This window comes from Brienomyrus brachyistius, chromosome 14, assembly GCF_023856365.1.
Source record: "Brienomyrus brachyistius isolate T26 chromosome 14, BBRACH_0.4, whole genome shotgun sequence".
NCBI classification, from domain to species: Eukaryota; Metazoa; Chordata; class Actinopteri; order Osteoglossiformes; family Mormyridae; genus Brienomyrus; species Brienomyrus brachyistius.
This window is the reverse complement of record NC_064546.1, coordinates 14,579,280-14,593,168: the sequence shown is the minus strand read 5'-3', so window position 1 is coordinate 14,593,168 and position 13,889 is coordinate 14,579,280. Positions and strand designations below refer to the sequence as shown.

The window sequence follows — 13,889 nt, the reverse complement described above, 5'->3', positions numbered from 1 at the left end:
CGCTGAGACACAAATTCTGAACAAACACTTCTCCACCTAAAATCTTCTACTTCAAGCCAGTGCCTTAAATGAAAACCAGAATCTCATGACATACCATTAACCCATCCATAAACCTTAAGTACATCCTCCAGTAGAGAAAAGGACAGATAAGAAAAATTCATCAAGTCAACATTGTGACAAAAAATACTTAGTATCAGCAATCACATCTCTATTTCTTGTCCCTGCCATATAAGACACTAACCACCCCCCTCCGCAAAAGTTGAACTGTCATGGCTACCTCTCCTCTTCCTTCCAATCTGCCGATTGCTGCCTCATGATTGCAGTCCAGCCCCTGCTGAGTGGAACAGATTGGCTGGATAATTACATACTCTAACTGCAGTGGGCAGGTACCCCTGGGCTCACCAAGGCCAGCTCCCTGGTGCCACTGTCCATATGCAAACGACACTGTGGACAGCACCCAGTGCGACGTTCTCTGCGGTAGAACCAGTCGCTGATTGGTTACCAAATCATGGTTACCATGTCAGCTAATTTGTGATACGGTAGGAAGGAATAAATAGCAACTATGATGAGCCCTGCCACTAGGGTAGATATAAATCAGAAGACACATGCCCAAGCAATTGTCATTGTTCAGGGCCACCTTGAGGTTACCAAAAAACGTTGTCCATGTATTGAAATTTACTTTTACGAAGTATTTTCCACCCCAATCCCTTAACCAGCTTCATAGAACTGGAAAAACACTACATTAGGCTATCAGATGTCACTAAGCGGTTTCGGATCAAGTTTTTACACAACTGTGGTTTATTGGTACCACGGTCGCATACCCCGAAATTCCCGCTGTACTAGGGCAAAGCCTCGTCAAGAGCATGCAAAATCGTGTTCGGGAGCACCGATCTCTCGCGGAATTCATATTTTATTAGGGTTAGTCCTTTCATTTTTCAGAACCAATATTGCAGAATTCTGTACAGGAGTCCACTTGCCTTGTACCCTGAGCTTCTTCAGGTAGACACATTCACCATGACCTTGTACTGATTGTCAACTTTGGTCAGCTGGCTGGCGGGAGATTTGATGGATACATGAGTTATGAACAATATAGCACTTCTAAAAAAAAAATACATACCTTGTCAAAACAAGTACAGTGCAAGTTAACAGTGAACCAGTAGCCCACCCCCAATGTCTACTTCCAGCCGAGGACACACACCCCCACAAAGGCGATTTAGAGATGACCCAAATTGGCATGCAGGAAGAAAACAATGTACCAAAGAGAACTCTAACACACACTGGGATTTAAAACCCGTAAACCCCCCCCCGAAAAAAAAGGTGAGACAGGTTTTTGTGTCTAAAGAATGAATTGGTATTACAAGGTAGTAATAACATAGATTTAAGAAGTGTTATCAGTTTTTAGGTTGCCACTCTTGTTTTGTTGAATCACCTCAACAGGGATGTCACAACTTAACAGACCAGTCCTTCAGTACCTTATGCCAGCACCTCATTCCTGACATTCTGAGTCTCAGATATACTACAAAATTAAAACAGATTCGTACCATTCAAGGTACAGATACGTGCACTCATGCCACATTAAAGAAATATGAAATATATATGTCTCCTTCTCTCCCTTGTGTGATAAATCTGTGGTGAACATCAACCATGCATGAGCCGAAAGGCCTTGAACCTCGACTTGCACTGCAGATAGAGTGACATCACAAGCTGACCCAATGGCTAGCACGGGAGGTCCGAACAGAGGATTGGACAGAGACAGCCAATCGGGGGTACTGTACAGAAGGGAAGGTTAGGAAGATTCCAAGGGCCCCTGAGTGACAAGGGCCTTGAAAAATTTGGAAGAAAATTATATTGGTCTGGGTTGGGGGCCCACGATTCTTTTTGTGGTAAAATTTCACAGAATTGACATGATTGCATTAATGTATGAGTGCGTACCCTCTTAAAAACAGTCCCCTTTCAGCAGAACTGCCGCAGATATGTCCTGTATAAGAGAACAGGCACTAGCTTCTTCTGTGCCACATGTAGGCCTATGTCTGCTAAAATTTGTCGTAATACATCAAAAAGCAAAAATAGCCTGTTATATTTATTCAGTTATATAGCTAGATATGAAGAGCATTGTGTAATCAGTATATTTGTAGGGACAATTAACAATACTTTGAGGGGTGTTTGCGTGTCTCTGTGTTATTAAGCAACACATGGTGCTCATGCAAATCTTCTCAGAGTTCTCCTCTCTGCACTCACAAAGTAGAATGAATGTTTTTAAGGAGAGCCTTTAACATGAAACGTGTTGTGCAAACAAACTTCTTAGCTTCTGTTTGTTTTATACAGCTATTTGATATGGAAATATTGAATTTCACATGCCTGCTAGGAAGACGGATCGATAAATAATGGATGTTGCATTATCCCATTTCAGGCAGCACAGTCCCGAACAGAAGCCAGGTCAGCTCTAACACCGTAAGAGACGCCATTGCTGAACACTTGGAACCAAAAGGGAGCTTGTTTTGATTGCTGTCAGGATTGAATGTTAAATATATATATGTGGTTCAACTGCTGGGCGTATTCTACAAACTTAAAGACCTGAAGGTGGACGTTTCCTCATCAAGCAATGACAGACAGATAAACTGACACGTAAGTCCGTTTCGTGACTCGTGACACATTGAATTTCAGTTGACCCATGCTTGGAACGCGACGTGTTCACTCTGAGAATGGCTGACAGTGAGAACAGCCAAACAGACACGCTCTCGGCTCCAGCTCACCTTCCAAAGAAACGCAGAGGCTGTAAACATGTATCTTTTCCTCCGGATGAGGACATGGTGTCAGGTATTGAGGAGCTCAGGACGCCGTCAAAACTGGGTAAGCAGAGAAAGCTACAGTTTCCTCGCCCACTTCGGCTAAACGTTGTTAAGAATTGTTTTTTAAATGCAAGTTGTGATGCGTTCTGAAGAATTTGATATATTCATTATTCTTTGCTTGAGTGTGCGTCATGTCCTACAGTGATGTATAACACACTTGTCTGCCATTAATGCTTAGCCTACCATGGTAATTATTTGCCTGCAGGAAGAGTATTTTTTAGGCAAAAAATTTCATCATTAAATTCAATATAAATATGACACTTAGGAATGTAAGTTCTATTAAACACTCCCCTGACCTGAATACCTGCTCTTCTCTTATGTAAAAAAAAAACAGAAACCATGATTAAAATAATTTAAGCTAAAATTTTATTTATGGTTTGTTTGCCTATATATCTCAAGGTTGTTTTTCAACCAACCCAGCAGCCCAGTGACGTTTCTGTGCATTGCTGGTTCTCGAGGAGCTTCTTCTCTCTACCTTACATGAACACATTTCATACACACTCAGTGACAAACAAAAGCATATAGACGGAGTGGTGGATATGAAATGAATCTGAAAGGTCATGTGACTGTATCGCAGTGATTATAATATCAGATCAAACGGACAACAGAGTGGGCAGTATGGGCACAGTGCAGGTTTTGTAGAGAATCCAATACCTGTGTCTGGATGGCAGGCACAGATGTCATGGAGTTCTGTAATGCTTGAAACTCCCTTGGTGTGGTCTGTCTTGGGCGACCGGAACTTTCACAACGTGTGTGGGTGCCCTCGCGTGCCCCTTGGTTCCAACATCGGGCGACTGTGACATCTGCATGCCCCTCATGCCAGGAAATGGCACAGTACGACCACCAGGCCTCATGCAAACCCACAATGTGACCCCTATAAAACTCCGTCAAGTGCTGGTAAAGCTGTCTAATGCATCTACGAGGCGTCCTCTGTGTCTGGTGACTAGACTTGCCAGCTCCTTGCAAATCAAATCATTTACTGTACATAACCATCGCTGGTCTGCACGTGTGCCAAATTACATCCAAATCGGACCATCACTCCTGGGTGCTTAACTGTTTTGTCACCGAGTGTAAAAGCACCAATAAGCTTAGCAGACTGTCGTGCCCCACACATCCGTACATAGCAGGGAATCTTCATTCTCATTGGTATGCTTTTTCTAATGTGGCTGGTGGCAATCAAGAAAATACACGCATCTTCAGGTTCCTGTTTATATTTTAATCCCCTTCTGGACACAGCAGATAAATACTGGACCGCTGTTTATCCTGTTCTTTTATTTTAGTTGACAGTATCACCTTGATGGAGGTGATGTCAGCTTACAAGCAGAGTTGTGTCAAATACCATGTGGAACCCATATCGAAAGTACTGCAGCAGCTCCAGGTATGGTACTGCGACTACAATCCAATGCCTGTTACCCTGCCGGCTCATGCCAGCATGCACAGTGATCATGTGAGTCCCCAATGCAGCTTCTCTATGACTTAGTGATTCCGACCTCTCCTCCAATCAAAACACAGCTCTCCAGACTAGGATATTCACAGAAAACTCTAATCAGTTAATAAAATTAAAATGACAAAGCTGTAAACAAATACTATCCAGGTGCCACAGTCATTTTTTATTAATTTTATATAAAAAATTATATAATTTTATATTCTCCTTGCTTTACGATGGTTCGACTTAAGATATTTTGGTTTTACAATGGCGCAGTAGCGATTCACACTTCGCAGTCATCAGGCCAAACTTTGACTTTTGATCTGTTCCCCGGACCAGCAATATGCCGTTCAACTCTTTGTACTGACGCTGAGCGATAGCAACAACTACGCAGCCACACTTCTAGTCTCCATAGCGACTGCGAGCGCAAACATCTCATACAGTGTTTATCGATGTATCATATAGTTACTTAAGTGTCTATCATATCACATTCATATTCGGCTTACGATATTTTTCGACTTACGATAGGCTCATCAGAACTAAACCCCATCGTAAGTTGAGGAACATCTGTACTATATTTTGCGTTAATATTTTACTCATGCTTATTTTTACATAAAACACATGCAGTGAATGACTTGCTGAAAGCAGTGGACATTACACACATTCATCTAAACTGCTTAGCCAGTATAGGGTCCCGATGTTAGGAAGATAAATACCCAAAATAGGGGACCCTCTGAATGGGACGCCAGTCTATTTCTGGGAATTAAACGCATGCAGCATAATTCAGCTCAAACACAGGCTAGTATAGGTGGTCTCTCCAAAAACAGAAACAGATGTACAGTTAAACGATAGCTGAAAGGAGACATATCTAAAACCACGCTCATAATAAGAGTATGTAATATCACAGCTTAGCAAGCATATTTATTAAATGAAGTTTTTGAGGAAGATGAGTGCCCGGGGGAAGGCCGTGGAAGGCTGTTTAAAACATTTACTGTACCCTGGGGTTTTCGGCTTCCTTTGAACAGTTTAAAACCACATAGAAGAGAACTTCTTTTGGTCAGATCTTCATAAGACACAAAAACAATAACGGAGTTGGGCGAACAGTGGCTGCAGCTCTTTCGGCCTGATGCAGACACATTGATAGCCTCAACGTACAAGCGCTGATGAAGCTTCTTAGATGGGTTTCATTAAGCGGGCCTTTCCAACCCGAAACCCTGAATGTTCAGGTAGATACCAAAATCAACAAGCTGAAGGGAGGCAGCAGACAAAGACCGCGAGTGATGAAAAGGTCGACGCCGAACTCTGTATATTTTCATTCAGCATCCCTAATGGGCTCAGTGTTCACAGCAGCTGGACATGATATGCATTAGTGGATGTGACTAATGGACGTGGCTTAATATGGGAGAGAGAAGGTTATTTCATTTTCCGGGGTAAATTTTAAGAAGCATGCCCATATCATTTCTGGTTTAAGACAATCGGATAGATGTGTCTCCTTTATACTCGAGCCAGAAAACTAAAATAAAGCATCCAGTAGCTGAAGGGAGCCTAAAATCCTTTGCTTTAAATGGTGTCAGCTAAGGATGTCTAACCCATACTGGAACTTCGACTTGTTATCGCAGCAATCAGTAGTGGATGTTCATAACACACCATCCACAGAAACCTAAATATATACTTTCTGGGGTTAGGGCACATTTTATGACTCCAGTTATTGGTTTTACCTTAGAAAGCAGTATCTTCAATTTCAAATTGGGGTAGATGAACAAAGGAAAAAGTGAAAATATTTTGAAAGTCAATTAAAATTTTGTGTACGTTTTCATTTTTTTAATGATAAATTAAGTTACTAATTTTGTCTATGCTCTTTCTAGACACTGCTGGTTTAATTGCTAATTGTTAACTGGGAATGAATACATTTGCATATTAATTAGCTCCCCAATTTACATTTTTAATTTACTGCCTTCAAAGGGCGTGAGATAAAAGGTCGTGTTATTTTAAATAATTTATCCTTTATTGCTGAAAAGACGCTGAAAGGAAATATGCTGCTGATTTTAACCCTTGGGAACGTTTACAGTACAAACTGCTTATATTTCTTGTGTTTTAACTCATGAACTATAAACCGCTTCTAGTCCTGTTCCTGTTACTTAGTCTGCTGAGGAATGGGAGCTGGTTGCCGGATCTCATCATTCCAGCATAATACACATTTTCCGCGGTCATCCCTGGTTTTCCCTGCCATTCAGTCGTGGTGTCACTGCCGTCACAGAAGCTGCAGACTGCAGAGCAGTCATAGGTGCAGACGTCACCGTCCTCGCGACTTACGCCATTCTTGCAACGTGAGCGTTTTAAAGGCTTCTCGCTATCAAGCTCCATGAAATTAAATGAAAGAATCGTTTCTTTAGCCCCGTTTCTGCACATACTGTGCTCTGCACCAGACAGCTCATTAATTCTACATCATGGTTGTCACATCTCAGGTCCAAACGCTGCCTGGTGTTTCCTTGCCTTTTCTGTGTGACGCATGAGGACCTGCATTTGGATCACCGTGCTTCACGGGCTTGGTTAACATCATCATCATACATGCTCTAATATTTTGAGAAAATGGTACAAAATTTCCTAAACAAAAAAATGAGAATACGCATTTCTCCCAGCGTCCATCGCAAGTCAGAGCCCAGGTGAAAAAAATAGACAATATATAATCAATACAAATTCTGTCAGTCCTGTAGTCACATTACATACTACGCCATATGCCTTTACTAAAGACCTCCCCATCTCTGATCCAAGGTCTCAGTAAGTCTGCCCCAGAAAGCACAAAGCAGGGAACCCACCCACCCCCCAGACAGGATGCCAGCTCATGGCAGGGGAAGACCTCACTCCAGCTAGCTACATGTATTTGGGCTGCAGGGAGAAACCAGACAAAACTTCCCACATTGGGGGGGGGACAACATTCAAACCCAGCCCTGGAGAGGGGAGCTGAGAGTGCTTCCCACTAGGCTACCCATTTAGCTGCTTAACACCTCATTATTATCTCACTATTCATCAAATCCAGCAAATTCCACATAGGCCTTCACAAATGGCAACAGCATTGCATTTCATTATTATTATCACCTTTAAATATTTATTTTAGCATCGCATTTCTGTTTTTCGGAATGCTTCATTCGTTTGTGCACCATGTACTACTTTGTAAATTTGCCCCACGTTTGTCTGTTTGCAACTATGTGTATGTTTGTTGGTGCACTATGTTGCTGCTGCTACATGCACCAGAATTTCCTCCTGGGATCAATAAAGTTAATCTTAGTCTTAATGTTTGTATGAATATGATGAGTCTCTTTTACTTTTTCTCCAGGAGGGGGCAATAGTGCAAGGCCGGTGCGCACAGTTAGATCTGCAAGGTAACATTGTTACTGACGTCTCATCAATCCCTGTGTGAAAAGGGATAGAATTTTAGTATTTACTGTACTGCTGTGGTCTGCCTTTGATTGCTCCTAATGCTATTTACACCTACATGGCAGCATGACCTCTTTCAGAATATCGGTCTTCACACCATTAATGTACACTTGCAGATAAGTCAGGTCAGATTATCAAATTATACAATCGGCACAGAGGGCTTCATCGTGGAATAAATCCCCAGGTCCAATCATGACAACAAGAACCAGAGCTTTGCATGTACAGTGAGGACAATGGCACTGGGCATTAAACCGCTTCTACAGTAAGCTGTGTGCTTTGAGTTTTAGTTCCTGGAAACACCATCAGATTTAGAGCTAGACAAGCTCATTCCTTTGTAGGGAAAGTCTGAGTCGCTTTTAGTCGTCTCTGCGGGGAGCGAAAGCTGAAAAGTCAGAGCAAACATTTGGGTCTCTTCTGGCCCATTATTATCTCTGCTTTCCACCTTCGGAAAGCTTAGGCTCCTGACTGAGATGGGCAATTTGGCTGCGAGGAAATCATAATTATACAAATTCTGATTGCTTTTCAGGTGAGCGATTAGATAACCATTCATGTGAGACTCTTGAAGATATTCTAAAATTACTGCAGTTTGATTTCATCAATCTACGGGAGACAGAGCTGGAGGAGAATGTAAGTGCTTTGAGAGAACAGCTTTGTCGGCTCTGTGGACATTTATACCTGTCGTGGTGGAGCTTTCTAACAGCTGTCTTCAGCCTTAACCTGCCTTGTCTGATGCTCAGTGATGTTTTTTTAGGGTGCTGCTTCATTATTGGACATGATTTTATACTATGAATCAGCAAAACATCTGGACATATCTTTCAATGCAAATATCGGGATTTCAGGTTGGCAAGCGCTCTCGCACTTAATTCAGCAGGTACAGTTCAATAACAATCAACTTCAAAGAACTGTATTAAGAGTGTATAATTACAGACTTTGTGATTATCAGTTACCGACATTTTAACCCTGCTGTACACTGTTTGCAGAAGTGGATCCATTTTCTGAGAATTCAAATTGAACTGTGTGAGTAGGCAGAAAGTTTGGTTGCTACATTAAGTGCTTCTTCATGATGCCTTTATACTGCATTCATAGAACATTCAGTGCACCTTCATAATGCATTTATAGTACATTCATAAGCAGTATTTACATATACCTTAAGATCCTAAAATACCTTAATAGCTTAAATGTACATTAATAGCAAACCTTATGATAATAGCAAATATTGCAATCGTATAATCATATAATGTTTGTTCTTAATGTGTATTTCAGCTGTTAAGGTATGTTAGGATATTGAGGTATCAATACATGCTGTTTATGGATGCTCTATGAATGCATTATGAAGCTGCACTGAATGTCCTATGAATGTATTATAAATGAAGGTGCACTGAAAGCGTCATTAGTGCATTACGAAGAGACGGTTAATGTTAAGTGTTACCGAAAATTCTATGGTAAAAAGCACACATGTAATCAGTTACCCTATGAAATGTCATATATCCCTGGTAAGAAACCATCTACTTGTGAAATAGATAGTCTAGAAGGAAGGGTGGAGCAGACTTGGAGGCAGAGGTAAAGGGGACTTAGGGTTAGAGGTGAGCAAGTCCCAGGATCATTTACGGCTCACGCTTCTCCCGCAGAGCCGCTACCTGGAGAGGCTGGATGCCAGCGACATGCCCCTCTTGGAGCGCCCCGCACGCTTGCTGTCAGGATCTCTCCTTACCAGCAGGTTGTCAGTGCTGCACTTGGACAACAGCAGTCTGAGTGGAACACCCCTCTTCACTCTAGGTAGGCCTGCACTCCTGAGAATAGGTTCAGGGTCACAGGGGAGCATGCCAAGATAGGACAAACATTTAAAGCTTATTCTCACTTTGCATTTCAGTTCATTGTGGAGTAGAATTTCTATTGTTTAACAATGGAAAGGCTATTAGGATCATAATGCAGTTTTTCACACGTGATTTACATACTGCTCCTTTCACAGAGACAATACATACCTAAACGTAGTGGTCGCTGACGTGTGTGTCTGTCCACGGCCTCACTGGGAGGGCCCAGCACAGGTACAGGACCGGCCAGGCTGACCAGCAGGAACAGATGATAGGAGAAGGAGAGCCAGATTTTGGCCCTTGACCCACACAGCAAGAATCACCCAGGATTAGATGTCCTAATCTTCTGCTTGTCACTTTACACAATGCTGCACCGATCTGCACGTACCACTGCAGCCAGTAACTTCATAACCCGATTTAGCTGTGATATTGGAGTCACTTTCACTGATAATGCTGCTGTTACAGACAATGAGAAATTAGTTGGTTCTGAACTATGGAGAAGTTGAGATATAGTTTATGCGCTTTTTATATATGAATATTATATGTTACAGAATAGGTGAAACAAAAGCAATGCTGGGAAATGGAGTGGTCTTCTTCGTGTGGTCTATACTTGACTAAGAAAGAGTCCAAAGAGAGCCAGTGTCACTGGCTCAGTTTCAGATGCTCAAGGTGTTCCAGATGATCAAGTGTTCGTGGAATTCCTGATGAAGAAAAGTTGAGAAAATGTTTGCTGTGACTTTGAGTTAGAAAGGAAAATGTTTGCCCTGACAGACTTAGAAAGTCCCAGGTGCAACTGAATAGAAACTTGCTTCTATCATTGCTTTGACATGTCATCGCTGAGGGCCAAGCTCAAGGATGTTGGCTGCACGTCACAGCTATTGATCAGTGGGCTGTCAATGAGGATCTGGTGTCCACACATTGGATTCACCAGAATCAATCTTGACGACAACAATATGGACAGACAAAAAGAAAACTAAAAGTACTTCATCAAAAATCAACTAAATGCATTTTGATGATCCACTGTGTGTGCTACAAGAAAAGCACAGCAATCATAAAAATCATAAACACCTGTATTGTATTCTTTCAAAAGGTCGGGATACAAAGAAAACCCAAAACGCATCTCCAACCAAGTAGCTGAAGATGCTTCACATGTTGACACTGCAAACTGATGCTGGTTCACTGAATAGAGCAAAACACAGTACATAGAGAGGAGGCACTTATGAATGACTGGAGAATGTCTAGGGACAGTTCACTCAAGTCCTGAAATGTCTGTCAGCTATTTGATACTGACATGCACAAATATGCGGTTCTATTTTACTTACATCTAGTTCATCACAAAGGGCAGTAATTTCAGGGGATTCTCCAAAAGGAATAAAAACATGAAGGGAAAAAAACATCTGCAATGTGTCTGTAATTCTTTCAAAGAACTTATGATAGGAGCCGTAAGAGAGGGATGGTGTGACCCTCTATGGAGTCCACAACCATACTTCAGTACCTACAATCATAGTCACAGTTATTCTTTTTTCTTCTCAAAGTACTTTACTGATGTTTTTCTGGTCTGATTCTCAGTTGGAATTCTGAAGATGAATACCACCCTTCGAGAACTTTATCTGGCTAACAACAAGCTGAACAGTTTCCAAGATTCAATGCAACTGGGAGACCTTCTGAAGTTCAACCAGAGTCTCAAGTGTCTGGACATCAGCAATAATCTGATAACTGATTCAGGTGAATATTAACACAGTTAACACCTCTCTCTATTGTATCAGTGGCTTTGTAATGGGATTTGTTCTCCCCAGCAGGTCTGGAGGAGATCTGTGATGGTCTAAAAGCTCAGAGAAGCAGACTGCAACAGCTGATGCTGCGGAGTAACCATCTCACAAACCATGGCATGGTCCACCTGGCTGGTGTTCTGGTAAGAAATTCCCAGAGAATGCTGCAATGAAAAAGCGTTGCTCACGCTAAAGCAGTGTTTCCCAGTCCAGTCCTCAGGGACCCACAGCCTGTCCACGTTTTGGCTCCCTTTGAGCTATCTGCCAGACAGTCTACATTTTTGCTCTCAAAAATGCAGACTGTGTGTGGGTCCCCAAGGATCGGATTAGGAAACACTGCACTAAAACACATTTATCGATTCTGTGCATAGTACGTTTGACACTCAGCACAGTGTGCTGCCCCAAGACTTCACACCATTTTCGGGAGCGAGAAGCTGTGGAAGACTCCACACAGGCTGCAAGAACAGCTGCCTTACCTCTCAACCGTGTTCCTCCACTGGAGTCAGACTCCACACAGGCTGCTAGAACAGCTGCCTTACCTCTCAACCGTGTTCCTCCACTGGAATCAGACTCCACACAGGCTGCTAGAACAGCTGCCTTACCTCTCAACCGTGTTCCTCCACTGGATTCAGACTCCACACAGGCTGCTAGAACAGCTGCCTTACCTCTCAACCGTGTTCCTCCACTGGATTCAGACTCCACACAGGCTGCTAGAACAGCTGCCTTACCTCTCAACCGTGTTCCTCCACTGGAATCAGACTCCACACAGGCTGCTAGAACAGCTGCCATACCTCTCAACCGTGTTCCTCCACTGGAGTCAGACTCCACACAGGCTGCTAGAACAGCTGCCATACCTCTCAACCGTATTCCTCCACTGGATTCAGACTCCACAGTATCAGACCTCAGCTTAGAGTAAAAGACACACTATCCAGGACCTCCTGTAAAATCAGATCTGCTGACTGTCAGAATGAAGCACATGCTCTTTCATTCCAGCAAGAGAAATTAAATGGATAGAAATTAAGGGCCTGCTGTTCTCCCCTCTTGGCTTCCAGGTTGGTTAGACTGGGATAAAAATAAAGCCTGTTCTCACCATTCCAGCTGGTTGAATGGGATCACTTTGATTAAATAATAGATATGTGTTATGGGGTTTTTTACTTATTGTGGACTGTCATTAAGAAAGATACGTGGATGTCTTTGTGACTATAATGATCATAATTAGCCCAAAGGCCGATCCTGTTGAATATGACACTAGAAGGGCTGTTATTAACCTTTTTTCTGCGTTGCCTCGAAAAAAGAAACTATGAACCACAAACTGTTCCACTGGAGTCTCAGGCATCGTTAAATAAAATAACAGAACAATAAAATACATTTGTTATGAATAGGTGAATTCCACCATTGATCACAGCTTTTTATTTATTTTTTTTAAGATTTATGTTTTCAGGATGTGACTTGAGTTAAAAGGTTAAGACAGCCTTCCGCCAATAGCTCTATCAGTCTTTCATTACTTTGAGCTTGCAGCTCCAGGCCCATTGCCAGAAACAAATTTCATGGGGTGTCCGGCGACTGATTTTGCAGACTGGCAGGGAGAAGGGGGGGCAGCTGCTTGGTCCAATTTATCTTTGTACAGCTTGTATTACTAGAAACACAGAAGCAACAAAAGCGCATTTTGTCGTTGTCTGACAAAAATAAATAATTTCAAAGCACTCGAAATAGAGAAGGAAACTTAACTCCTAACCTCTGTGTGGCATTAATCTGGCGCTTGTGCTTTCTGCCTTGGTGCCCGTGTACCATGTGAAGAGTTTGGGGAATGACCATTTAGGAGGCTCCAATCAGGGCCTACAAGGGCTGTGAGGCGTTTGGGGGGTTTTGTTGATACCCAGTCCATCTCCTCTTGAATTACAGTCAATGTTTGGGGCACAAAGAGTATGAAATGCTGAGGTGTTGAATGGAAAGTGGACAAATCAGTAAGTTATTCACATCTGCAGGATGGTATTTTCTCACTACAGTTGAATTAATTTACTAAATGCTGAAGCATAATGAAAAGCCTCCATGCACACAAACTCCCTTCCCAGATTTTATAGCAGAAGTGCTTTTCTCTTTAGAAAGTCACTGAATATCCTGTGTCCCTATTTGTGTGTAGCCTCACACTGGGCATGTTCCATTCCAGCCTTCGATAAAAACACTGGAAATATTGAACTTGGGCAACAATAATCTTGAGAACCAGGGGGTTCAAATCCTGAAGGAGGCCCTCATCTCCAGCCCCTCACTCCTGCAGCTCGGCCTCGGCCATACGGGAATCACCTGTGAAGGTATAAGAGTTTATCACTGTCTGCTGTGTTTTCACACATTAACAAACAAAAGAAATGATCTCTCATTCTGTCTGGGTTTACCTTTGTCAGGTGTTGTGGTCCTGGCTGAATTCATCGCTGAAAGTCGTCACATTCAGCAGCTTGATATTTGCGAAAACCTAATTGGCACCGGAGGCCTGCTGGCACTGTCACATGCTCTGAAGTTTAACCGGACGCTGGTCAAGGTGGAACTGGACAAAAACCCCAAAGAGGAGGAGGTCAGTTTCAAACTCTCCTTTTTATAGAGCCTG

At 42.5% G+C, this 13,889-nt stretch overlaps 2 protein-coding genes across 2 annotated transcripts in view; one reads left to right on the top strand and one right to left on the bottom strand.

Moving 5' to 3' along the window:
• The first annotated feature begins 2,694 nt into the window (after positions 1–2,694).
• The window catches only part of si:dkey-288a3.2 (protein phosphatase 1 regulatory subunit 37), a 21,326-nt gene continuing 10,131 nt past the window's right edge, over positions 2,695–13,889 (top strand). Inside the window, exons 1-10 of the mRNA XM_048974208.1 lie at positions 2,695–2,850; positions 4,130–4,227; positions 7,610–7,655; positions 8,237–8,337; positions 8,462–8,581; positions 9,339–9,486; positions 11,091–11,246; positions 11,321–11,433; positions 13,458–13,599; positions 13,690–13,856. Coding sequence (XP_048830165.1) covers positions 2,703–2,850; positions 4,130–4,227; positions 7,610–7,655; positions 8,237–8,337; positions 8,462–8,581; positions 9,339–9,486; positions 11,091–11,246; positions 11,321–11,433; positions 13,458–13,599; positions 13,690–13,856 — 1,239 coding nt within the window. The 5' untranslated portion in view covers positions 2,695–2,702. The remainder of the gene's footprint in view (positions 2,851–4,129; positions 4,228–7,609; positions 7,656–8,236; positions 8,338–8,461; positions 8,582–9,338; positions 9,487–11,090; positions 11,247–11,320; positions 11,434–13,457; positions 13,600–13,689; positions 13,857–13,889) is intronic.
• ak7b (adenylate kinase 7b) overlaps positions 13,351–13,889 on the bottom strand; it is a 21,393-nt gene continuing 20,854 nt past the window's right edge. Inside the window, exons 21-22 of the mRNA XM_048975364.1 lie at positions 13,681–13,829; positions 13,351–13,591 (exon numbers count right to left, since the gene is read on the bottom strand). The gene's annotated coding sequence lies outside the window, so the exon portion shown is untranslated. The remainder of the gene's footprint in view (positions 13,592–13,680; positions 13,830–13,889) is intronic.